The sequence below is a fragment of the Lates calcarifer genome, linkage group LG24, assembly GCF_001640805.2.
Source record: "Lates calcarifer isolate ASB-BC8 linkage group LG24, TLL_Latcal_v3, whole genome shotgun sequence".
NCBI lineage: Eukaryota > Metazoa > Chordata > Actinopteri > Centropomidae > Lates > Lates calcarifer.
In genome coordinates, this window is record NC_066856.1 from 13025592 (window position 1) to 13051618 (window position 26027).

A 26027-nucleotide genomic window follows, 5' to 3' on the forward strand; every position below is an offset into this window, starting at 1 on the left:
TGGCTTTGACAACTTAGACTGCAATTTATGGAGGGAAACTCACTTGCAGTAAATTGGATAATGCAGGGAGGAAATTTCTGGGGTTATATTTGCTGGAGTTTAGTTCACTAATTTCCAGATGCCCTTCCTCTGCAAGTATATTGTTTTTGTTTTCCGTCATGTCCACCACCTACCTCACTATGTCCAATGTATAAAGTCCCTGGTGGCTTTGCCTTGAAATGGCCTCATGTTTATTTAAACTTAGAGGGTGGCTACAGAGTGCCTGGTGCCCCATTCGTTTTCTGTGGTGTTTTCTTATAGCCAGCCAACCCCGGAGCCATTCATCAGCTGGGGCTAAGTGTAGCTACAGCGCAGAGGGCTAAACAGCACTTCACCACAATGAGTGTGACATCAACTCTCCACACAAACCAGCGGGTGTGTCAAAGAGAGGCACAATTACAGAGAAGGGAGAAGGGAAGAGGTGGAGGAATAGAAATGACCACAGGAAGAGAAGGACAGAGAAGAAGAAGAAGAGAGAGAGAGAGAGAAAAAAAGAGGAAGAGAGGCAGAGAGTGTCCGTCATGTAGTTTCTAATTTTGGTTCTGGCTCGAGCACTACTTTGTTCCACCACAGGCTTTTATGCTACAAGCATGAGCTGGCTCAAGACAGACAGAGAGAGACAGAAGAGCTATTGAATTAGCAAAGACCACACTCACCAAAAATACTATGCGCATACACGCACACACACACACGCACACACACACGCACACACAAAATAATGAGTAGGAAAGAATTTAGCTGAAAAGTAAAATCCAAGTGGCAATAAGTCTTTTTGCATGTGTGTAAGCATACAACATTATATGTCTTGTGTTTTTATGATTACAGCTCCTATGAATGTTTGGCTTTTAAAACTGAATCTAATGTCCTTGTAAAAGAAAAAATTCACGGTAAACTGTTTCAAAAATGATCTCCCCAAATATGGAATAAAGCGAAGGACTTGCATCGTAGTCGAGTGGAGAGCACAACAAAGGGAGCCCAGGCTAGGATCCAAATTAGAGGGAGAGATGAAGATATGAAAGATCAAAACCAAAAAAGGAGGAATGAGAAAAAAGGAATGGGAATTGGCAAACACTGACATCCAGCTGTGCCACAGTGAATCAAAATTTAAAGGCAATATGTAACTTGCACAGTAAATTACATAAAGAAGATTGAGACGCAATCAAGAAGAGTCCACACAGAGTTTAAGTGTATATATCTATATATATATATATATATCTTCATTTATTTTAATATTTAAACCCACTAAAAGTTGTAAATACAACTTTTGAATGAAAGGCACAGGAAAAATCAGACACTGCTGATATAATACTCAAAGAAAAAATTACAGTACAAAAGTGAACAGTTAGTTATGCACGTACAAATCCCTCCAGGTTCCTCCAGACAGGGGAAACTGAAATATATCTGACACAACAAAGGAGGGGGTGCTTCAAAAGCAGAAATACATTAGCCAAACTTTTCTTTATTGCTTTTCCAAACTGACAAAGAGTCACACATCAGCTCTCCTGGTTTTGCAGAAGGCCAAAAAAGCAACTGCTGTGCTTTTTTCTAGTTTTGTCGTACATGGAGTGGCTCACATTTACTTGATTATTGGCCTTGTCTGTTGACCGTGCTACACAACACTCCACTGGGCAATTAGAGTCTGAGTCATCAAGACAGATGACGTACGAAATGTGTGGCCAGAGAGGGGGGTTTCTTTTTCTTTCATTTCTTTTTTTTTTCTTCTTTTTTTTTTTTAAAGGTTGAGTAAGATCTCTCATAATCCATTACCGAATTAGCCTATATTTGTGATTATGCTTTCATTTGTTGGTCCACTGAGTGTAAAATCAACCCGCCCTCTGAGTGGTGCTGTGCGTTTAAATATTTAACTGAAATTTCTGGGCTGCAAAATTTAACAGTGCAGGTCAGAAGCCAGTTCTGGAGCAAAGAGAAAAAAATTTAGTATATTTCCAATTCCCTTTTATACCATTTACTTGATATATCTTATGGCACCCAACACTAGTGGGAGAACTTTGACAATGGGATTCATTGATCAATTACAGACATTTAAAGCGAATCTGGCTCTAGAGGCCACTACTCTGCAGTTTTATCGTGTTTTCTACTCCTCTTAAGAATCACTTCGTCTTCCCCTTTTTTTTCCTTACTCAAGCTTTTTTCCACATTGTTGAAGAAAAGCATGCCTGGGCCTAGCTGATCATCATTTATCAATCCTATGGGATATTAACAAAGCAGAAGGGCTTATGTGACACTAAGTACTGCCAATGTCTTGGTTCTTGTTGAAGAGAAAATCAGTATGCAGGGCTGCCAGCTCATTTGAGATTGTGTACACATTAATGTTCCTTTGGACAGCTCTAACGGGGAACAACTGGAGGGAAAGGCGCTGTCACTCTATACTGCTCGGGGTTCTTAACATCACATATAGCCTCTTTGGTATAGGCACAACTGCATCAAGGGACCACCGCTGTCTAATTACCGCTTTCCTTTTTCCTATGTGCTGCTGTCTCACTCTCTCTGGTTTCCTATTAAAGGGAAAAAAAACACTCAGAAAAAAAGAAAAGATGATTGCCACAATCCTGGAACCTGGAAATTGAGTGATTGATTGGAGTAGCAGGAAATTACTCCTATATAGCCGTCAAGGGTTTTCTTTTTCTCTTGCACGAAAGCCAACCCCCCCCCGACCCCCTGCCTTGCTCCTCCCTACCTGCAGCAGCTCGGCCTTCCCTGCTGCCTGACAGCGGGAGATTCATGCTACCTCCATCTTCCCTGCAGCCATGCTACAGAGAGAGAAAAAAAAGCCATGGCACAGCAAAAATGTAAACGCACCAATCTACTTAAATTCAGCCCTGACAAAAGAAAAAAAACAAAAAAACAAAAACAAGAGATCCTGGGGGCAAAATGAAACGGGTGTTAGGGTTCAATGCTATAAAACACAACAGTTCTGATGGATTGAGGGGTGAACAGCAAAATGGATGTGGTCAGGGCTGTGCGATGTTGCTGCTGCTGTTGTTGTTGTTGCTGCTGCTTGGATGCTCTGGGTTGCGTTAGCCTGGTGTCCAGCGAGGGATGTGTTTACCAGAGCCCTTTCTCACCTCCCCTCCACCCCTCCCCCAAGAGATGGCAGGCCCACCCCGGGAGGAGGATAGGTTACCTCTATCCCCTCTCTATCTCGGCTCTAACCAGAATCTCTTTGCGCCACACTCCTCTTTCACACAGGAGCAAAGTCAGGTAAAAGCTCAAGCTTTAACAAATCTGCTTTGAAGTTTGATTCTTACACTTCCTGATGCAAGACCTCTAACACCTTCCTGCTCCGGCACGCACGAAAGGGAGCGAATGACATCATGTACAAAGAACCAGGATCTCAAGAGTCCGGAGATAAAGAGTACAGGATTCAGTCTCTCAGTGCTTAAGGCTAACGCCGACTCCATTCATTACCTGGCCGTAGCGGAGGAGGAGGCGGCGGCTAGCTGTGTGAGGTATTCGCGCAGTTCCTTGGCTGCCTGGAAGCGTCCGTAGCGCTTTTTGGGTTTGGTACACTCGTCCAACAGAACCTCCAGTTGTCCATCTTTGGCTATGTGGGCAGGGGGGTCGTGGAGGAGGCCCCCGGTGGTACCCCGCCACGTAGCGTACCGCGACAGCAGGTTCTGGCACACGGCATAGTAGTTGTGGTCCACAGTGACCCTGGAACAAAGGGAGTCCTTGGAGAAAGACAGGCAGGCCTCCCTGTCACACTCCTCAAAGCGGCTCTCGTACCACACGTCATAGTTCTCTGGCTTGTCTGGAGGGAGGTAGAGAGACAGTTAAATTAACACACTGCTATAAAAACATACTGATCGTAAAAAATACTCAATAATATTGATAGACTCGCAGATGCATAACATTCATTTAAAATATATGAAAGCATTTATTGGATCATAAGCTTGTCTCTTACGGCCTTTATTAGGTGAATATGTAATGAGATCAGGATATGTAGGTCTGTCTGATGAAAATTATACAGCCACACAGAGAGCAACATTCATTTATACATGTTTTGTAAGTAACTTAACAATTCAAACCAGTGCATAGTTTACAGTTGAGATCTTTTTCTGTAATAAGAGCATGAAATTTGAAACATGACCGATTTCAAGTGATTACAATCAACTATTTGGCTGCATCTGACCAAGAAGAATAACAGTTTTTTGGTGGTTTGTACAAATTATTACCCAAGAAATCAACCTGACCACAAGCTGACAGGACCATGGTGCCACTTTTGACATCCCACGGGCGCTAACAGGAAATTCTTTTTCAAAGCACATAGCCAAACAACTCATCTACCGTTTCATTTGACAGAAATGAACCACTTTCCAGATTTATTGAGCAAATAAAATTCTTTCTCCAGCTCATTTCACATTGCTTTTTCTCTTTAGAGGATTGTGAGGGGGAAAAGAGGGAGCCAAGAAAATAACCTGGAATGATGAGAGAGCTATTGGTTTGTGCATTAAAAAGCAGATCGATAACATTGTTGGGAGGGGGAGGGGGGTAGGGCATCCCAGAGGGTGCAAACACGTAATCAGTGTATCAGTGTTGTAATGCACTTCTCCTCAAGCTCATCAGAACAACTCAATCAAACATCCAACGCTGCCCTGTTAGCAAGGGGCCCCTGTGGCCCCCCCAAAGAGGAGGGGCACATCAACCTCAATCATTGTAGGTGATGAAGATGGATCTGCCTGTGTATGCGCGCCATGAGTGTGCACGCACACACACACACACACGCACGCACACACACACGCACACACGTACATAAGGATATACGTGCATAAGGAGCAAGGTGAGGTGAAAGCAATTAATGTTTCAGAGCTGGCCATGCATCACACCTCGGCACTGATTGACAGATGGCATCAGGAGAGTGTCCCATTCTTGTTCAACATGCGCGTGTGTGCAAGCGTGCGCGCGCGCACACCACACACACACACACACACACACTCACTCTCAGAAAAAAATAAGCCTAAAAAGAACAGAAGGGAGGAGAAGGTTCATACTCAAGGACGAAGATGAGCACAGCAAAGAAAAAGAGAGCACTTTGAGACTCAACTAAAAGCTGAAAGAAGTCTGAGGTCTGTTTACTTGCACCTCAATCCCCTCTGTTCTATTCTTCCTGCAGGCCTGACTATAACAAAGCTACAACATTTCCAAAGCAAACAAAATCATTTCCAATTCAAATGAGCAGAAAAGCAATGGACAAGGTGGCCTCTCTCATCTCCCGCATTTCTGGAATCTTCCATGTTGCGGAGCTCAGGTCAGACTTGTATACATTCACCTCACTCGTTTGCCTTTCCAGGGCCGCGCTGAGAAGGGATGCTGGGCCTGAAATGCTCGTTAGCGTGGCCTTACTGGTGGCAGTCAAGAATACGAGCCCCGTTTTCACAATGCATGCCTGTGTTTGAGTGCTTTATTGAAAGTAAAAGAAGGGAGAGAGATGTGTGTATGTGTGTGTGTTTGTATAAGCCAGTGAGGGAGAGAGAGAGAGGAGAATGAGAGTGAGTGTATGTTACATTATACAGCATGTGTTTCCAAAAACCACTGGGGGTGAAACCATCCTCAAACGCTATAAACTCAATGATGGGGAATAGCTCCTTTCGCACCACTGGACTGTGCAAACACACGGTGCACGGCACAAACTTGAACACGGCATGCATTTTATCTCGCCGCGAAAACCCGCCGCATCAATATGGATGCCTGTAACGAGAGGGCGGAACGGCGCATGGCTTTCTGCGTGTTTGATTTGCAAATCAATTGGCCTCAGTTTAGACTGATGAGATTCGCACCACACACTTGAACTCGCTTTCAGACTCGGCCTCTAATTGTAGGGATTGGACTCCCTGCTTGTGGAGCCTTGGGAGGTTACCGCGCCTATTTCCTACTGCTGTCCGACACATGGCCGTGACCTCGTAATGCTCATTACCGCTGTCATCCCTCTTCTTCCGCCGCTTGGCACGCACACACAAACAGATCCTGGCCCACAAACACACAACACGCACATAAACATTCTTGAGGCTTAAACTCTGAATGGCCAGGGTAAGCAGCTTGAGTTGTCAAGCTCTAAATGTGTCGGCCAGACAAAGGGACTCTCAACCTGGATTGTGCTTCAGGACTTGCAAAGTGTGTCAGGGTGGAAAATTGCAGCTACTGGCAATAAGGTAAATATACACATTTTTGAGCATGGCACACACCAACATAATCACACAGGAAATCAAGTACAAACTCAAAGGGGAGAAACTACAGGGCATGTTGGTGTACCTTGACATGTTGTACATCTAGTTGCGGTTTTCTGGTGTCGAATCTTGTAATTTGGCAAAGTGGCACTTTATCTCAGGAATAAATTCATCACAATGCTTCCCCTTCAACCAGAAAAGATACACACACACACACACACACCGAATTTCACACACACACACACACACACCGAGACAATGGTTCATATCTGTCACAGGGCACAATGGCGGAACCTCAACACCTAGCGACACAACAGTTTATCACTTTAATAGGATTTCCACAGGAGGGGACAAATCTAAGAGCCTGACTGGGTGGTCGTCCCTCTCTCTGAAGTAGCCCCCAGGAAGGGGGGACTGAAGGATAGGAGACTGCCATACTGAGTGTGTGATGTATCACTCTCTCCGTCCTTGTTATGAGGTTTATTCTGAGAGGAAAAAAAAAAAACTAGGGCAGCGGAGATGGCTCGTTATCTGAACGATCTTTGCTTTGATGGGGGACGAGTGCGTCGAAGGCAGAAGGGTTGCTGGAGGAGTGTATTCTTAGAAGAGAGGAGGCTTCAAGCGTGATGCAGATTTGCCCACAGCTGTCTGTCCCTTGAGGCCTTCCTCAAACCTTTGACGGTGCCTCATAAGCCACAGTTGGCAGTTATAGTTCTGACATAAAGTGGAGTGTTTTCTAGAGAATCCAAGCTGCAGTCATTGTTTGAATCGCACTCTGGCTTTTAGAAGCTGTGATATGCAATTAGACGATGGAAAGGAGGAACAACTGCTGTATGAGGAGTCATATTATGAATAAAATGAATAGATAATTTGCACTTTTTACAGTTTAAGAGAAGTATAGAACCACCAGTGACAGTTTCAGAAGTGTGAAGTGGTCTTAAGTGTTGATATAAATATTGTCCTGTAAAAAATAAGCAGCATTTCTCTTCTTATGTGGCTCCAGGGCTGATAATGTTTAAATGTGTGATACACATGTAGGTTTGTGAACAAAGAGGAACTGTCATGGCAAATGGAGGAATAAGCTGTATTAGGCATATTCACAGACATATGGACACCCACACAAACAGAGCGCATGTGTTCACGCTATGATGGACGCCGCCACTCACTCTGCTTGATCAGCCTCTTGTCCGCCACAAGGACGTTCTCGGCGTCGACAACGATGACCTTTCCATCGCGTGGGCCCACCGCAAAGTTATCGAAGCTGACGTCGAGCAGGTAAAGGGCAAACTCAAAGTCGTTGTTGGTGAGCTGTTCGGCGATGTCCATCAGCTGGCGCGCCAAGTCTACCCTCTTTTCCCATGGTGCGTTGTAGAAGCTCCAGAGCTCCTCGCCCACGTAGTTGACAGCTACCACACGCCCACACGCTCCCAGGTACTTGGCGAATGGCCACCCCTCGTCTGAAGGAAAGCTCTGGGAAGGAGAAACAAATGAGAACAGAAGTCGTTGATTTCAAAACATAGATAAAAAGGAGTCAAGCTGTGTAGTGTGGAGTTGGCTGACAGAAATACCCCATTGGCTTTGAAAACCAGAGGCTAACTCATGAATTGGGAGAACCTTCAAATTGTCAGAAAATATTTGTTTATCTTGCACAGAAATCAGTCTTGCAATACAGAAAGAAAGACCAAAAAAAAAAAAAAAACAAAAAAAAAAAACACAAACGTGTGCAGCCTTGGGTAATTTTGGATACACAATTCTAAGCACAGCAGTTGAAAATCTGCCAGAGGATCACGTGAAACGGAGCCAGCACTGGGTATAACGGATTAAATTTAATAAAAGAAAAGGGCCAGTTTGTGTTAAAGCCCTACAGCTATGAGCTGATGTACGCTGCTATACTCAGTGCTTCCAGAGAACTGATAGGAGGTGATTTGTGGTAGCAGCAGTTAGCAGGAAAGCCTTATGTGTTGTGATGTAGCAACGGGGCGATTTAAACTGCTGCATGATGTTGGCTAACCGAGTTAATGCAGTTTGGGCGAGCTGACAAGAAACTGCTGTGTATTACAGGTTAAGACTGATTAATAATAACAAGGTAATACCACTAGCAGGAAGTGGTATCATTGCTGCCACACAATGCCCTAATCTCTCTCAGATTTACCCAATTTATTGAGGTCAAACAAAAACAGGCACACATGCACCATCATCTGCAGTCACTCAAGGTCAAGTGGAAACTTCTTAACAGGCAAACACACACACATTAACAGGCAAACACACACATACGGACAACTTAAATGAGTTGGGCGTGAAGCAGCTGCATTTGGCAAACGTGCTAAGCTGCTAAGGGACTGGATTCTGTATGTCTCATTACTGCTTCCATCTCTCTCCATGAGCTCTGGTGTCTCACGCTTTCCTTACATCTCCTTCTTTTCTCCTAGTCTATTTCATTGCCACAGGCTGTTCACAATGGGTGGACAAATTAATGAAAAATAATAGAATGAAATCCCACTTCTGTGCAGCCCACATGAGTTTTGCTACAAGTGATAAGCTCCCATCTTTTACAATAAACCTCCCCTGCCATAGGCCTCTATCTTTCACAATAAACACCCAGCCATATGCTAGTTTAATGATAGCCCGCAATTCCTATGTAACAAATCTCTCTTAGGCTGCTGTTTCTGGCAGGCAGCCGCTTGCACAGACACAGAAAGAGAATCAGGAGCGCTCATGTTTCACAGAGGCCTCAGTAGCCCTCCCTCTCTGAAACTCAATCGCATCTGAGATATGGCAGGGAAAAAAACACTGTGTTACTGCAGGTAAGGTGTGAACTGCTGTTGACTGTTGCGTCTTACTTTACACTCGTTGAAATTCAATACATCGCCAGCTTTGAATTTCTGTCGGGGGGGGGGGGGGGGTGTTAAATATGCATGGCTGGCCTAATTCCCTTTAAACTTTAATGAAATACAAATTATTTAAAAACCTACATTTTAACCCCCGGCCGGCCATGCAGCTGCTGTATATAAAAGACCTCTGCCACATAGAGAATGTGGCACGGGGGAAGTATATGTGACAAAGAAACCATGGCTAGGTGATCGCATAACTATGCAGCAATTTCCATGTTCATTATTACACTACTGACTAGCGTAGAGACATTTTTATCTCAGAAACTCCTTTAACTATGCCGCTCTTAAGCTCCTTTATTATACCCCTTGACTAGGCTATAATTTGCTGAGTGTATTGAAGGCCAAAGCATATGGATCCCACCTGTGCTATAGTACATGACGCAACAAGCTGAATGCAAGTCCAAAGAAGGGCTAAGAATTCTTATCAATGGGTCCTTAAGTGGACGAACAACCTTGAAACAGTCTTAAGGATGAAAAAATCAAGATCTTCATGCAACAATTATGACTCCCAACTTTTTAGACTCTATACAGAGAGAAAGGCACACTTTAACACAGTCTGTTTTAGTGGTACTAATTTATACCTTAGGTATCTCTTGTTCCCATCAGTTTTAAGAAAGATCCACCACCGAAAGGGGAGGACAATGATAAGTTGCATGCAGTGCAGTCATGGTTGAGCCCATTTCCCTGAGGTGACCCAATCAATTGTGAGCCAGACAAAAGTCTGTCCAGGAAGCACTACTGGCTTCCAGCAGCCTGTCTGTCTGTCTGTGCTTGTCATCCTTAGACTTGGCAATGACTCACCCCAACTTCCCCAAAAAACTCTTGGCTTAATAGCCTTCCTCTACATTTTCTGAAGTAACAAACTTGACAGGAAGAAGAATCTGAGGGAAGCAGACATGTCTCAAAAGGAATTCCAGTAGATACCAAGAAACAAAGGATAATGGTGGGCTGACTGCACTCCCACATACTGAGCACAGGCTGGAAAGGAGACAATCCCAGACTACTGAGCTATTGCTAGCTAACAGGCATTCCTACACGAGAGATTTTGGGGATTAGAGACTTAACAGGCTAAATATCTAAAATGGCTTTCTAATTTTTGATGTTGGTATAGAAAGATTAAGTTGAAGCTGAATCAGTTGGTGGTACATCCCTATTAGGCCCACTTCCCTCTGACCCAGATTCAAACCTCCGATCGCTTTATGTTGCTGCAAATCTAAGCAGCTCTTGGTCTTGTTGACAAAACTTAGCCTGTCCAATTTACAGCTAAACCTGCTTTGTGAAACACCATCCTCCCTCTCTCACCCCTGCAGGGTGGATGGATAGATGTGGGGAAAGGGGTGGCAGTGGTGGTGGGGGAGAGCAAGTAAGGAGAGAAGAGAGAGAATACGATGGAGACGGCAAACAGGAGAGACAAACAGAGTGTCTTTCACTTCTCCGCTCCAGTGGACAGGAGGAATAAACCAGCAAAGACCTGCCTGCTAAACACATCTCTCTCTTTGTTGTCAGGTTGCAGCCTGAATGGGAGCAAAAGTAGAGCGGCGGCAGATGGGGGGATGGCTGATGGGAGGGAGGGGAAGGATGAATGCCCTACGGCTACTTTCAGACACTGTCAACGGCTGTTATGAGAACGCCTTCATGTCTGCGCAGCCCTCGTCCACGGTTCTTAACGTAGATGTCGCTCATTCACTGCGCTGACAGCCTCACTGCGCTGCGTCAATTACCGGGGTCCTGACAACTCATACCTTGGTGCTATTTTTATGAGTTTCCTATACTTAAGTTTTATATGCAATAAGTCTAAAGGTGAGAACTACTGAACAGTGCAGGCAGGCACATGGAAGTGGGCACCTGAGCTTTGGATTCAAACTCGGCCCATTGCAGAAGTTGATAAATCTCCACGTGTCCCACCAATCATTCTCCCTTAGCACTCTTTAAACGGTTACTCTGCAGAAGTCATTAACGTTTGCAATGAGGCGTTGAAGGGGGGGGGTGAATAAATTGGAAAACCCAGCCTAATATTACATCCACTGCGCTATCTCTGAGCAGACTTGGGAGGTACTGTATGTGTGTATGTGCGGGGCACTGCACAGGTAGTGAATTTCACAAGTCGTCTCCCGATGATGTTATGCTATTGCAAAATGCTGAGGGTGCAAAACTGCCAATGACACATCCCAGCGACTTTTATGGCTTTAAAAGGTCTTATCACTTCTTGTCCCTGTCATTGGATAAAAACCTTTTATCCTCTGCTTAGGAAAACCTTTAACTTATAGAACTTTGTGCCAAACACTCTTATTTTCTGTACAATTTTTCTTTTTTTGCAAGGGTTTCTTGCAGTGTTACAGAAATAATGAGGCTGGCTCAGGAGACAATGAAAGCGAGGGTGGAAAACAGACCAAAACAGATTCCTCTCATTAAAGACGACCTCACGGTGACTTCTAGGCCCAAGTCTGACTAATCTAATCTTAAAGGTTGCGCCATTGCACTAGAGCAGCACTGACTGGGGGGTGTTTGTGCTTTCCGCTCTCCTCCCTGTAATACAACAGACACACTGGCATCCTCTTGGGGGGAGATTGGAGTGGGCTGAAATGAAACAGGGCCACAGACAAATGGGCAGCCTCTGGAGAAGAGGATGAAACGAATGGAGCGAGAGGCACAGGAACACACACCTGCGTCCTGACATCTGCTGACAAAGGCATGCCCTTCTATTGGGCCACTCGGGGGAGGGCGTGGGCGTGTGCGTGTGTGAGAGAGTTCGAAAGAGGCTCTTTGTGCGTGTGTGCATGTGTGTGTATGTCTATGTGAAACTGGATCTGAGTGCGTGTGAATGAGAACATGCAACGTGACCAGGGCTGATAACAACCTCTATTCAGGGGCCGAGTAAACACGACCAGCTCCCAAGATATTGCCTTGGCTAGCCTGTTAAGAACACTTGTCCATCAAACGTGCGTATACATACACAGACGCGCATACACGCAAATACAGTGGACACACAGAGCTGTTTTTATAAACGCAGGGAACCAGTCGCCTTCATCCTGCCACCACAACTACTTAACAGCGAGAAGGAAATTAGTAGTTTGCCACAGAAGTGTTTCATGTGTGCAGCTTGTGAAAGCCTTGAGCAGGGTGTGGTGCAAATTCTCAACATTTTCTGTCCGCAACAAACCCCCCCCCACTTCACAGCAAACAAGCTGGGACAGGACTCGTCAAGAGTCTGGGGATCAAACAGTGAAGCTGAGGAAGTGTGGCGGACAGGCACGTTCGATCAGACACAACAACCACAGCAACAGAAAAAAACCCTTTCAACCCTGATGTTGCAAAATGAACATTATTCAGCCTGTTTATCAAAGGGGCTTAGCGTTAAGAAAGAGTCACATCTGCTCTGCAAGGCTGGGTCTGCCAAGCTGGACTTGAAAAAGCCTGTCGCTTTCTGTGCTGCTCTCCTGTTGACCTTGTGTGTCTGGAGGATGTGTGGCGAGCCCCGTCTGGCATTTTGCTGGCCATTTAAGTTTAAAATCCAGTCAGTTAGTCCGCAGCGAGAGCACAGGCCCCACAGGGGAGCCAGCGCTAACTCCTCATCCTGGCACACATGGCGTAACCCCTTTCTTCTCTTTTTCTCGTCTCCTGCTGCTGCCGCTGCCTCTTCTCCTGCTAACCCTGCTCACCACCCCGTCTCACTTTGTTCCACCCCCAACCCCTGCAATACAGGGCAGTGATGCTGTCTGTTCCACACATGGAAGCCAGGAAATGGCTAGTCAGAGCACCAAGCTGAGGAGAGTATGTGTGCATCTGGAGAATGAAGAATAGTGAGAGACAGAGACTGTAAAGTGTATGTATCTGAATTTAGAATAGGCCCTGCCTCTTTCTTTACCAGACATGCAGTTCAAAGAGTGCAAAGTCACAGTGTGTCGAGTTGGCAGCAGTCTTGGGAGAGAGGAGAAAATCATTGAATGAAGAAGACTGAATTTAGAAAGGACTGCTGGGCGTGTATGCGTGCACACATGTGTGGAGAAGTCAGAGCCAATAAGAAAGTGAGAGGTCAAAAAACACTGAGCTCAGATGAGAAATCATAACCAAGAGGTCAGGTGGAGAATCTGAGTAAGACCACATTCAGTTGGCTTGTTCAGCACGGAGGGAAAGAGCGTGCTCCGCCAAGCAGTGATAGAAATGGGTTAGCTGAGTTCTGCAGGTCTCTGCTCTGTGGAGAGAGAATGAGAGCAGGATGAGAAATGAGAGCATAGGACAGTGCAGCTCTGGGTTGCTAGTACACACTCCGCTGCTAGCTGATAGCTGAAACCCTCTGCCGACCTGAACCTGAGCCACTGTGCACAGAGCCACCTCATAAATCCCCTCCGCTGGAAGACGAGGAATGTATTAAGTCATAGGCAGTGGTGTTGACTCAGTGTAGGTGGTATTGCCGCCCACATGGCTGGGGAGGAACCCAAGTGAAACTTGGCCTCAGACCTGAGGGCTGTGGGTTTGAGGCCTACATCAAGGGTTGTGTATTTCAGAGCTGGCGCCAATTATCTCGGGGGCAGCCGGGTGGTGTAGCAAGTAGGGAGCCTGTCACTGACCCTGCACTCTAACCCCTCTGCAGAACAGAGCAAAGACAGAAGCAATTGAGTATCTCACATGCTAGAAAAGACCTCAAACATAATAAGAGCCACTCTAAGACCAGGTATCTTAACATGCACACTACCAGTGAGGAATTTCACCATTTGCAAGGGTACAAATGCTAAAGACTGGAGGATGCTACAGTATATCCCTGACCTCTCGTATTTTCTGACAAGAACTAGGTCCCTGACGCTTTAATGCAGTGGACTATTTTATTACTGCAAGAAAGCTGATGTGCTAGAAAGCATATTTTGCTCTAACATTAGGTCCAAGGCTCTCCAGGGGACATAGCACAGTAAAAAGCCACTCGTTACTGATCCATATTGGTCATCTTAAGGGGCCCAGGGAGAGTTGTGAATGGGGTTAGACTCTCCTGCGTTGTAGAACTGCATCTTCAGGAGCTGGGTATGAGGTAGGTTGGGGGTGGCTGCAGGCTGTAACAGTAGGAAGCTGGGAGGCTGGGGGGTGGGGCGAGAAATCTAAAAAAGGAGCCGGTGGGTGGGATGAGGGCAGGAGGTGGGGGCATTCAGTCACAGGCATTTACCTAACCAAACACAGCTGTCATGTGTGTGTGTGTGTGTGTGTATGTATGTATGTGTGTTCGTGTTTGGAGAGAGGGAGAAAGAGAGAAAGGATTATGGTAACACAAGCAGCCTGGCTCATTCAAATGGGGGAAAACACCACAAGGCTCTGGCTTGTACAACACACAGTCACTCACTCACACAAACCCTCTGCTCCTCTCCTCCTCCTCCTCCTTCTCTTCTCCCCTTTCCACCAGGGCCTCCATCCAGCGAGGGCAGCCAAAAGAGGGGAGTCGGGCCCAGATAACTCCCTGTCTTATCCTAACAGGATTCAGTCTGTACACAAAGGCCTATAAGAATAATGAATGGGGGTTTGGGAGCACTTGAAGCAGGGTTAAGCGGCGTACACATCCTCCTCTCTTATGTGCTAAGAGCGTCACAATCCCCCAGACCCAAAAACAAAGGTACTAATCACAGACTAGCAACTTAAATACTATTTACCGGTGGACCTCAGTCACTGAGCCGGCCTGAGAGACAGAAGGGCTCTCACTTAAGCCGGGATAGCATGCAGTGTCTGTGATTAAATGAAAAGAAATAAATAAAACTAAAAACAAAACAGGCTTTGATCCTCTTTGTAAAGAGGCATGACCCAGAAAGCCAGACTGTAAGATTGCAGAGTTTTCCCCCTGCAGTCAACATAAAGGCAAAAGGTCTGTCCATCTTATAGCAGAACCATGTGGAAAAAACTGTTTAAAAAAGGTATTATTGCAGAAATTTTGTGATAGCTGCATTTAGCTTAGTGTACAAAAGTATCACGTCCTACTCACTCTTCTAATGTTTCACCACTGAAGAGTAAAATAACAATCAACCTTCATAAAGAAAAGCAGCACTGTTTGTACAGGTTTTTCTCTCATTTTTCAATTTGTATTTCATGCACCACACTGAAAAATATTTGTTATTGTTCTATGGATAAGGTGGTATGTAAAAAAAAAATGCAGTAATACCAAATCATCATTAATTTTTTTCAGTTATTCAGTATAAGATTATCTGACTCACAGCCAGTGTAGGCAGGTTGCACATCCACTTTTGACCTGATGCATTTAAATTTATTTTCCTACTAAAAAAATACATCAAGGTTCAGTAGGTCACGGCTGAGGTACCACCTTCGCCTCGCTTTGTGCCAAGAAAAACCCTGAATTTATCCCGTTTATTTTGGCTTAGCTTCCTAAAGTGAATGAGCGTCGTAATAGATTATGCGGAACCTAATTAAATCAGTTGCATACCAAAGAGGCATCACCCCCCCCCCCCCCCCACCCACCCACATTTTAAAAAATTCAAACAAGCTGCTAGTGTTGTTTGCTGAAAGCGCTGTGAATGTTTACTTTCGTATTTGTGTTAAAATGCTGCTGTCAAAAATCTTAGGAGGAACAGGAGATAAGGTCATCCTTCTAATCTCTGTCTTCCGTCTCTTCTCCAATTTAGTATCAGTGTCAGACGTCTGTGTTCTGGGAAAAACAGACGGTGGTGTTGTATGAGAGGCTCATGCCTTCTGACGAGTATGTCTCCGTGTCAGGTGAGGCTGGGGTGTTGAATGAGGAGGTGGATCTATGCAAGGTGGGGAGAGACGGTAATAGAAAGAGGGAGAGAGAGAAGGAGGGGGGCGCGGTGTATCTGGGAGAGCACAGATTTGAGTCTGGAGGAGATGAGAGTGCCGCTGACTGAGTTAACCCCACAGGCCTGTCACATCCTATTCTCGGCTTCACTGAGCAAGACAGGGCTGAGGACCAAAAAGGGTGCGAGTGCAGTCACATGCTCCTGGCTAACTCGCCAAGCTTAATGATTTGGAAGGGAGCACTAGGCTAAATCGAACTAATTTAAGGTTGGGCCAGATGTACTCCATCAAACACAACCATCACCTGATGAATCAGTGAGTCATCTAGCTGGAGGAGAGGAGCCAAAGATGGCAAATAAGATTCTAGCTACGGTAATGAGAAGAATAAATTACTCACTTTTTCATGCAAACTAAGTTATTGTCAAATAGAGGTAAAATTAAACAGCATCATGTAATTTCTCCAGTTGGCAAAGAGACAACCCTCTTGACTCAAGTAGATTGATGACAGTAACAGAAAGCTGTCCAACGTATCTGTGCAACCTTAAGACAAACAGCACCAGTTAAGAGGAAACAAGGGAGAAAACAGATGAAGTTGCATAAGGTTCCTCTCATTGCACAAGGATTTTCTTGTTTGGCTGTCGTCATTTTGTCTTCCAAAAATATTTATTCCCCAAAGCCAAATCGTCTTCCATGTGACGGAGGAGTGGGGGTGTTGTATGTGTGCGTGTGCATGCTTGTGTAGCGCAGAGCGCACAGAAAACGCATTGTTGGCCAGACCCGAAACAACACAGCAGATTGTTTCCCCACTGACAAAGAAGGTCTGGTTTCTCATAGTGAAACAGGGCCGATTTACTGCCTGTGGCTTCAAAAGACTGGAAACAGAAGCCATTCGAAGAGAGAGCGCAGCTCACTGAGCAGACAGCACAAATGTTATTCACATTATTCAACTGTATAACCAGAGGAGAGAGAGAGAAAAAGCCACAGCGCTGGCGACCAGTGACAATAGGAAATCATCTACAGTAAATATGGCAAACTTAAATTATACACTGAGTGATACTGTCCTTTCCACCTTACTAGAGAGGCGTAGGCTAAATGAAGCATCGCTCTAGGCATGACAAGAAGGCTAGGTGATAAATAGTTTAAATAAGGAACAGGTTTCATTAAATACCTGGACATAAAATCCAGCCCCCATTCTTCTAATCTTTTGTTAAAACCAGTCCCCACATAGTAGCACTAACCTCTGGCAAAAAAGGAGACTGAGGTGTTGTAGTACAGCAAGTCTCCTGTTCAATCTCTATAGACGCCATTAATTCTTTATGGTCTACTGCTGCCCAACCTTGTGCATACGGTCTCTCAGCCTCTCAGCAAATTTTCGCCTCATTTTTGGACTTGATGCTGACGAACAGTTGAGGCACTCAGGATCTGTGATTTCCTGAGATGTCTGGCACATTTCTTTGTATATTATCTATTCCCACAATCCGTGTTCACCATCTGTTACCCCAGGCCTGGTGCATACACAGACCTTACAGTTCCTTTCTTATGCCCACAGGTCACAAGTTCAGGATGAGATCAACAATTCATGAGTCCCCTGTAAACATGCAAAAGGATACATGGAGCAGGGAGTGTAGAGAGCTGTAGACAATGTGTGTGTATTCTGTGTGTGAGATATTGATGGAGGGGGGCAAGGAGGGTGATTCATTGAGCCTCTCAACTGGGTCATAATGGCATTAAAAACACTGATGGAATTATCTGGTCTGAATTTGTGGAGCGTACACACACAAAAAAAGGGAAGGTTGACGTGGACAGAAGAATGATGTGATGAAAAAGAAAGAGAGGAGAAAGAGAGGAAGGGGGAGGGGAGGCAGGCCACACAAGGCTAATCAGATTTTATAGATTGACCGAACTAAAAGGCTGATCTCGCCCTTTGTCCTCCGAAATGCCTGGAGGTGTCCGGCCCTATGTGTAGGACGGGGGGAGGTGGGAGAGTTGGAGGTCAGAGTAAGTTATTGAATGTCTACATGGGCCATGACCATTGTTGTTCTGTCCCCTCACGAGACACGGTCAATGCCAGATTGAAATTGAAATTGATTGGCTGCTTGTAAATCAGTGAGGGAAAAGGAACACAGATGACAAGAATCCAGTGGACACTGACATATATTAAAATTAAAAACAACTTGGTCCATTTACAGATGCATCCTTGAATAATTCAAAGGTGCCCTACATATAGTGTTAAATATGCTGTATTGCCGCCAGCCAAAATCTCTCATCTTTTGGGAGTCCACAGCTCTTAAACCCTTCTCTATTCTAAGCAAAGGAACATTTGTGCTCCAGATAGCGGCTGCGGAGTCTCAATGTAGCCTCGAGTTTAGGGAGGGTGTAATGGCTTGTCTCAGATCTATGGAAGAGGAAGGAAAGGGAGGATTCCCACCCTGTAATTTACTGGGGGCTTTGTGGGCCAACACCCTGGCTTGCTTTGTGCTGATGGTCTTCTTTTCTCTACAGCAAAGGTAATCCAGGAACTGTGCTTTATCAACTACTCTGAAAACACCTGGTGCCACAGATCAGCTGACTGACACCTCTTTATCGGGTTGTTTTCTTCAAAGACTGTAGTAAAATAAAATGAAAAAAATAACTATAAAGGCAACATGGAAGAAGACTTAAACGGACATGGTACCTGTAGTACGAGTGGTTCCGGGTTGAAGGCCAAGGTCATGAGCAGCTGCATTCTCTCTGTGTCCTTGAGGTTCTTGAGCAGGAAGCTGCCTGAGTCTTTGGTCTCAGCATACCTGCGGACCACACGATCCAGCAGCCTCTGAGAGGGGCAGTGCACCAGGTCTGACCAGCCCTCCACCACCTCTGGCGTGAGCAGGCGAACGTCGCCGTTGATCCGGGCAAATTCAGTCTTGTACATCGCTTGGATGAGGTCACAGCGCGGCCTGCCCGTTGCCCTCTTGCAGATTTTCTGGTCTATTTCGGCCAGCTCCTGGTTGGAGCCGAGCCGTTTGAGCACCACGCGACGGGTGCCCTCTCTGGGCTCGCCGTACTGGGCAAAGTAAACATTCTTGACATTGAATACATCTAGGAATCGCAGGCGACCCCAGGTCTCGAAGGAAACCTGGCCATTCATGAACTTTCGGCACCAGCTGGTGCCAAAGCAGGCGGGACACTTGTTGAGGTTGATGAATCTTCTGTCAGTGAGCTCATTCTTCTGGAAGGAGGCGAACAGGTTGTGGGTGTTCATCAACAAGATGACAAACAATCCCACCACCAACAGGAGCTTCAGACAGCGGTACAGGCGGCCAAGTTTGAGTGGCAGGAAGCGCAGCATGATGGGGAACGGGACAGGGGCGGGGGGAAGGGGGATCTTGGGGGACAGGGAGGAGAGGTATTGAGATGATCGTCAGGGAGCTAACCTCAATGCCTTTCCGTCATGGTTAATCGGGGTAGCTTCTAAAGCGGCAGGCAGGGGCAAGGTTGGCACAGCTGCCCCGTGCCAGTCTCTGGCAGAAGCCAGTGAGTCATGTTCTCCCTTCTTGGTGTTAATGTGCAACCTCCAGCCAGCGGGCCTGAAATCAAGCAAAGAAAGAGAGAGGGGAACTCATTACATCAGGGCAAATTAAAAAAAACTACATTTCATAAACAACTAAATTGGCCTTTTGGTCATGGATAACAAGTGAGAAAGGTTTATTTAATTTTTCTTCTGCTGGGCCTGCAACTTGAAAACCCAAGTCCTATCATGCGATACTTCCTATAAAACAAAGAAGCACTTTCGCTGGCATATGAAATTGTCTCACAAATTTGAATTGCTTGGGTCATTTGAGAGATTTCATTACTTTTTGAGCTGAAATGAGATGGCCCAGAGCCAATGCAATAAACCTGCCTGTGCCTGTTTGAGCTCTTTCTCTTTGGGAAATCATTTCTTGTATACTCCCCTAACATAAGAAAGATAAATAAAAGTATGGAAAAGGGGGAAAATAAAGTGTCAGTGATCAAATTAAGAGGAAATGTACAACATCCTCTCCTAGTATAAATAAAATGTGCTGCACTCGGAGGATGATTCCTCAGAGGACCTCCCTCTGCAGCTACAGAAGTATCCATCACTTTTCCTACCATGCACAGCAAAAACCACGCGCTGTCTGCATACCTCAACAGTTACACTGAACTCAAAAATCTTGATCTTTTTTTCTTTTCTCCCTTGAAATGGAGGAATCTTACTTTGCATTGTGAAAAGAGTCACGCTGTGCGTAGTTTAACCTTTGATCAGAGTTGCCCTGCTTCGTTTTAATCATGCTTTGAAGTTGTTTCTTTGAAAATGGCTGGTGTCGCTAAAATAACGTTTGTGGTTCGATGGAGGAGGGGGGGAAATCTGTGAATACCTCCATTAGGCATATCTACATCAGTGGAGAAGCGAATGATAAAAACTGAGCAGGGAAGAAAGAGACAACAATCTGGGCTCACAGTACGAGAACAATGCTCTCAGAAAGCCCCTCACTGTCTGCCTGTGATGAAGCCATGTTAGACCCCCCAATCAGCTTTTTAGCAATGAGTCTTATAAGTCGTATAAGTCGCTTTAAGAAAGACAATGACTCAGGCCATGCAAATTAGCCATCCTCAATTAGAGCTCATTAGGACATGCCTATTAGGACAGCTGACTTGAGAGGGCATGGCTAACGAGCAGGCACACTAGTGTGATTAGTGTGTGTGTCGATGGGTTCCTCGCGTTTTTGCTTCCAGATTGAAGCAGCTGAGATCTGGGAGGACACGGGGGCCGGAGGCAGCCAAGAGAGCAGCGGCTGTGAGAGATGTGCGGCTGCGGATAAGAAGCTGAATAACACAGGTTCTTACCTCACAACTCTCTGTCTGAAAATACCTTGAACAGATCAGGCCAACATCAGTAATGTAAAAATAGACCATATCCAAATAGGGGAACTACAGACAGTTGCACTACATTTTTTTGAGGAAAAGAAAAATATGATTCATGCATTTTTCTATTCTTGCCACAAATCTAAAATGCAAGTAATGTGATTCAACTCAACAATGAGCATACAATTCTCTTCTTACCAAAATAAGACATGGATAAGGAGAGTGACAGGGCTCCTTTAGAAATCATCAAACTCAGTATTAAACCAAATAGCTGCTGTAAATCTTAATCGTAATATGTCACCAATTTTCCAAGACATAGGACAACATTTATTTATATATTTTAGTGTTATAATGAAGCACAATCATAGTCATTTTAGGCTGTGCAAATGAGGACATGTTTTGAATAGATTATCTGATGCCCTCCCCGACCTGAGATATCGAGAAAAAAAGTGAAAAAGATAATTTGTCATGCATTTAGTCGAACAAGCCAAATAAAGAAACTGGCTGACTTTGACAGAATGCCTCCAGTGTGATAAATGAACCTCAGCCTCATTCAGAATGAGCTAAAAACGAAGGCCAATACAATAATCTAACAGTGTCTAGAAAAAAAACTCATTCAAATTCTACAAGATATTCATAATAAATTGGAAAAGGAAGATGTATTGGGAAATGGGAAATAAGAAAATCAAGTCTGTGTGAAAACAACAACTTCAAAATGATGTTTGCCTTGTGCCTCCTACTACAGGGAGCAAGAAGAGGAAGCTGATTGCTTGAGGAAAAAAAAAATATCCTGTTGCCATACGATTTTGATTCAAGTGCCATTTAGCTTCTGACACAGGCAGTCACGGTGCAGACGTGGCGGCAAGATCTTGGGAGCAGATAAGAGATTTACCAAGGATCAGTGAGAGGCTCAAAGAGGACGTAAGGTGCCCGAAAAGATGTTCACCTCTTCAGCTCTGAGAGAAAGCAAGGGAGAGCTGGAACAAGCACCAGAACAAGACCTGGACGGCATGGAATAATGAGGTGCACGAGCTTGCAGCTAACACAAGGAGGATACATAGTGCCTCCGTCGCTATGTATGCAGAAGTTTCTCTCTGTTAATGAGAGGCAACTCAGGTGGTAAAATGCTTTAAATGTTGACAGTAAAACGCATGAGTCTGATACTGATGGCTTATTCTTGATCCTGTACTTTTTGTTTAGCATGAGGCAGTAGAGTATAAGAATTGAAATGCTACTAGATTCGTTTTTATAGCCTGCTGCTGCTGTTACACGTGCAGTAATGGTGTGAAAGAGACCAAAACATTCAGCTTTATTGGGAGGATAGCATGGTAATTTAGGAAGGGGATATTTTTCCCTGGTAATTACCACTCGACTGCTTCTTGTGAATTTTACACCTGCAAAACCACTTATTTATCAGTCTCACTCCCTCTACTGCTCTATGCCACCCCATGGATGAGAGTTATTTAACAGGACATGCAGAGAGGAAGGCAGACTGTATAGGGTTCTGTAGCAAGGCTGCCTACTCATGGTTTTTGACAAGGGTAAAGTTCATTTTAAGCTCTAAATTAAAGCCAGATGCTTAATATTCTAACACAGATGTTACCCACCAGAATAGAAGGGCAGTGAAATTTAAAGCAATGTTTTCTTTTGGACGAACTTCATTGTGCCCACAGAAAACTTGTGTTTTAAATTACTACCCCCTCCCCTTTCCGCACTCTACTAGGAAGCAGGGATGCACCATACCAAGAAGAGAGAACTCTGTATAGAATAAGCACCAAATTACCTCTCATCATACACAGCCGCTTGCCAAAAGTGGGGTAAGAAAGTTTTTCAGCGTGCTCAGTCTACAAAGTATGGCGGTGAGCATTTCGAAAGAGAGGCAAAGAAAAGAGGGCAAATCAAAGGATGCCTGACTCCTCATGCATGGGAGATGAGTCTTGCATTCAAAATGTTCCAAGTTTGGCAGATGTTAAGAGCCGCAAAATGGCTCATTACTGGGACAGAAAAGGCGCAAGATGAAGCAATAGGCCCCATGTTGGCTTAAAACAGAATGACAAAAGGTCGGGACAGATGAAGATGACATTGTAATATCCTGATACTTCAACTTTTATTAAACTTAGACTCTGACAGAATATAGATAAAAAAAAAAAAAAAAAGACAGGATTGAAAAAGAAATTTTCCTTCCTCAATAATCTTTTCCACAGCTCATTGTGTAAAACTGGTTTCAGATAATGGTGTGTGAGGGCAAGGCTACTTTCAGGCTAACCCATTTCCTTCACTGCACCTGAGGCTAAACTTCATTATGATATAATGAAGTCAAGCCACACATGAACATGCTTGATTAATTCCATTGGAAATGCAAAAGAGAGTGCAAAGAGAAAGTGGGGAAAAGGACTGTGTACAGTGTAGGAGGGGGTACAAAAAAGAGAGAGAGCAAAAAGAGATTTAGCCAATGTATAGCTAATGGACAGCAAGGTGAGAGAAACTCTGAGTTATTGCTCTTGTGGTGGAAATGAATAGAAAGGGATCACTTGAATACAGAGTAGCAGTTCTCCATCTCTGAATGGACGCACACACACACAAACACGCACATGAACGTGCCTACCCCCTGAGACCACCGGCATTACCATGAAGCCCTACTCAAAGCTCAGAAGTCCCCCCCGCTAAACACAAGTTAATGTCGACTGTGAAATAATGTAATGCAAAAATGCAATGGAGTCTTATCATGCTCAATCTCCTACAGCCAGGAAGATGTGGGTCAGCCATAGCTGGATTGCCTCAGTACAGCAAAGACACAGACAGTGATGGATAGATACAAATGACAGTAACATTCACACGCCTAATGGAAAATTGAGTCCTCAGAATATAAACACCAATTAGCGGCATCCCCACATGAACATTAGTCCATTCATCTCTGGCCCAAATCAAATGCTAGATTTAATGAGAATATCAAAAGCTATCTGTTTTACGCCAAACTGCTGCAGCTGCTTGGAAGGTCGCACTCGTACTGGAAGACTTGGTCTGGATTCTTCGACTGAGAACATGTGTTTGTTTAATTTAAACAGCTGCACATTTTCACGAGCCAGCATCTCTCTGTGAAAGTTTGAAAAGTTGTCATACATTTAAATCTCATGTTAATGCTATTGCAAAACAAATGTGTCATCTAAGTAAAGCTACACTTGAACAAGCTGCCAAAACAAGCTTTAGTTTATGTTTGGAGTGGGCGATTGATAACCTGACAGACATTTATTATTTCTTTTAAGGTCGCTTCTAAAATAGCTCCATCTGTTGTAGAAGTTGCTTCATCTGCTTGATTTGAGTTTGGAGGTCAAAAAAAAATATACTGCTCCTGTGGGAGCTTTTAGGCTACAGTTACAAAACATTCCCCTGTTGAGAAACATTCAAATCAACCACCAGCAGAACCTCTACTTTCATAGTTCCCTTGTCGACTAACCTTGCAGAAAGGCTCCACAATTAGTCTCATGGAAAAATTAATTCTAAGCAGCGACCCTTAGGACTTATTATAAGCTTTATCTGGACCAAACAGTAGGACTGTTGTGTTAATTTATTTTCCCTTGAAAAAATCAAGGGCAGAAGTTTGCAAAGAGCATACAATCATTATTATGCGAAGAAATCTCATGGTCAAGTCAATTTAGCTATTATTGTGAGTTACGCTTTCATTTTCATTGCCTGAGCCTTGCTGTCTGATGGGCAAGTGGCTCAACCTCCAGTTCGCTCATGCCAACAAGGAAGACAAATCAATCCAAATCAAGTTGGCCAAGTGGAAACCTGTTGAGGTACGGTGTTTTTGAACAAGCAAAAGCAACAAAGGCAAATAATTGGGTGGCAATGCAAAAACATGTAAAATCTGAATGGTCACTCAAGCAAATAAATACACTCTTGTCACCAAGGTCATTGCTATAATTTAATATGTTCTACACACAAATAACCATGGTGGCATGTGTATAGAGGGTTAAAGGACAGCACATTTTCTCTATCATATTACCCACATCTTCCTGGCTGTAGGAGATTGAGCATGATAAGACTCCATTGCATTTTTGTGCATTAACATTATTGATCACCAGTCGACATTAACCTTGCTAGCTTTAGGCGTATGTGTTATGGACGTGACTAATGTCCCCTAATGCAATAAACGAAAAGATAACATAAGAAGACTAACAACAGTGCAGGTAACATATAAATCGATTATTACTACGTGCAAGAGAGAGTTCTATTGTTATAAAAATGATACCACCAGCAGCTCTCACAGCGGTAATAATAAACTTCCTGTCACCGTTCAGGGGATGTGGGCATCTGATAAGAATTTGTCTCTAAAAGCAACACTGGCGTCTTGTATTTTATCTTATCATTTAATCATTTCTGGTGGTAGTAACTGAAACGCTCAAAGTGTCAAACATCCTTTTGTGATAGTATGTACTGAAAATCTGAGAAAACCGCAGGAGTTTTTGCTGGTTTCTTTAACCAGTCAGGTCGAGGTTGCAAGAATTAACGTACGAGCGACTGCTGAAATGAACAATGTGCCAGGTCACGTAAATACAATGGTAGTTCAATGGCAACACGGAGTGCAAAGAGAAGAAACAACTGTGAAACAAACCTGTCTGACTTTTTTTCCTCTCCGGGTCTGTAGTAGTAAAATGCTTAGCGCTCACTTGATATCATTCTTCAAAGTTGCAGCTACTTATGAGGCGGGCAACGGATACTTTAAATCGCTGCCGCCAGTGTCCAAAGCGAAAACACCTTCTTCAAAGCTCGACGAAGATCTCTATCAAGCAAACTCACACGGGCTTCCCATTTCTAGCTCCTAGGTATCTAGCCAGCTAGCCTGCTAGCTGCTGGAATAAACAGTTGGGATGTCGAGTCTTAACTCTTCATATACCGGATCTTTCCGAGTGGACGACGCGGTCCTCTTCACAAAGGACAGTACCGTCTGTGCTGTGCGGTAACGTCCATATCAGTCCGCTTATCATGAGTCCCTTTGTGGTCACGGAATTGCCTCTTTTCTTCTTCTCTCAGGCAGCGACTCACTCCTCTCCAACACCACAATGGGTTCTGTTTCGACTCTTTTCAACACCAGCCTCTTTACCCTTTACGACACCCGCTGGCTGTTTACGGCCGCGGTCGCTAAGCGATTATTCTAATATTGTCTCGTCTGGAACGCCGCCCCCAGAGCAAAGTTTGTCCAAATTTCTATTTTTTCTCACTTCCTTCATGAGCCTAAAAGCTACCTATTAAGGAAAATAATAACATAATCTGAAATTAATAATATTATGATCGGATATGAAAAAAT

General features: G+C 44.4%; 1 protein-coding gene across 1 annotated transcript; it reads right to left on the minus strand.

Annotated features, from left to right (window-relative positions):
- Nucleotides 1–1229: 1229 nt before the first annotated feature.
- On the minus strand, nt 1230–25834 carry dipk2ab (divergent protein kinase domain 2Ab). The gene is made up of 4 exons (XM_018673766.2): nt 25335–25834; nt 18531–19422; nt 7391–7694; nt 1230–3811 (listed from the first exon to the last, which is right to left on the minus strand). Exons 2-4 carry the CDS (start codon nt 19182–19184, stop codon nt 3465–3467), a joined length of 1305 nt encoding a protein of 434 aa, XP_018529282.1. The 5' UTR covers nt 19185–19422; nt 25335–25834; the 3' UTR covers nt 1230–3464.
- Between the last annotated feature and the right edge of the window lie 193 nt (nt 25835–26027).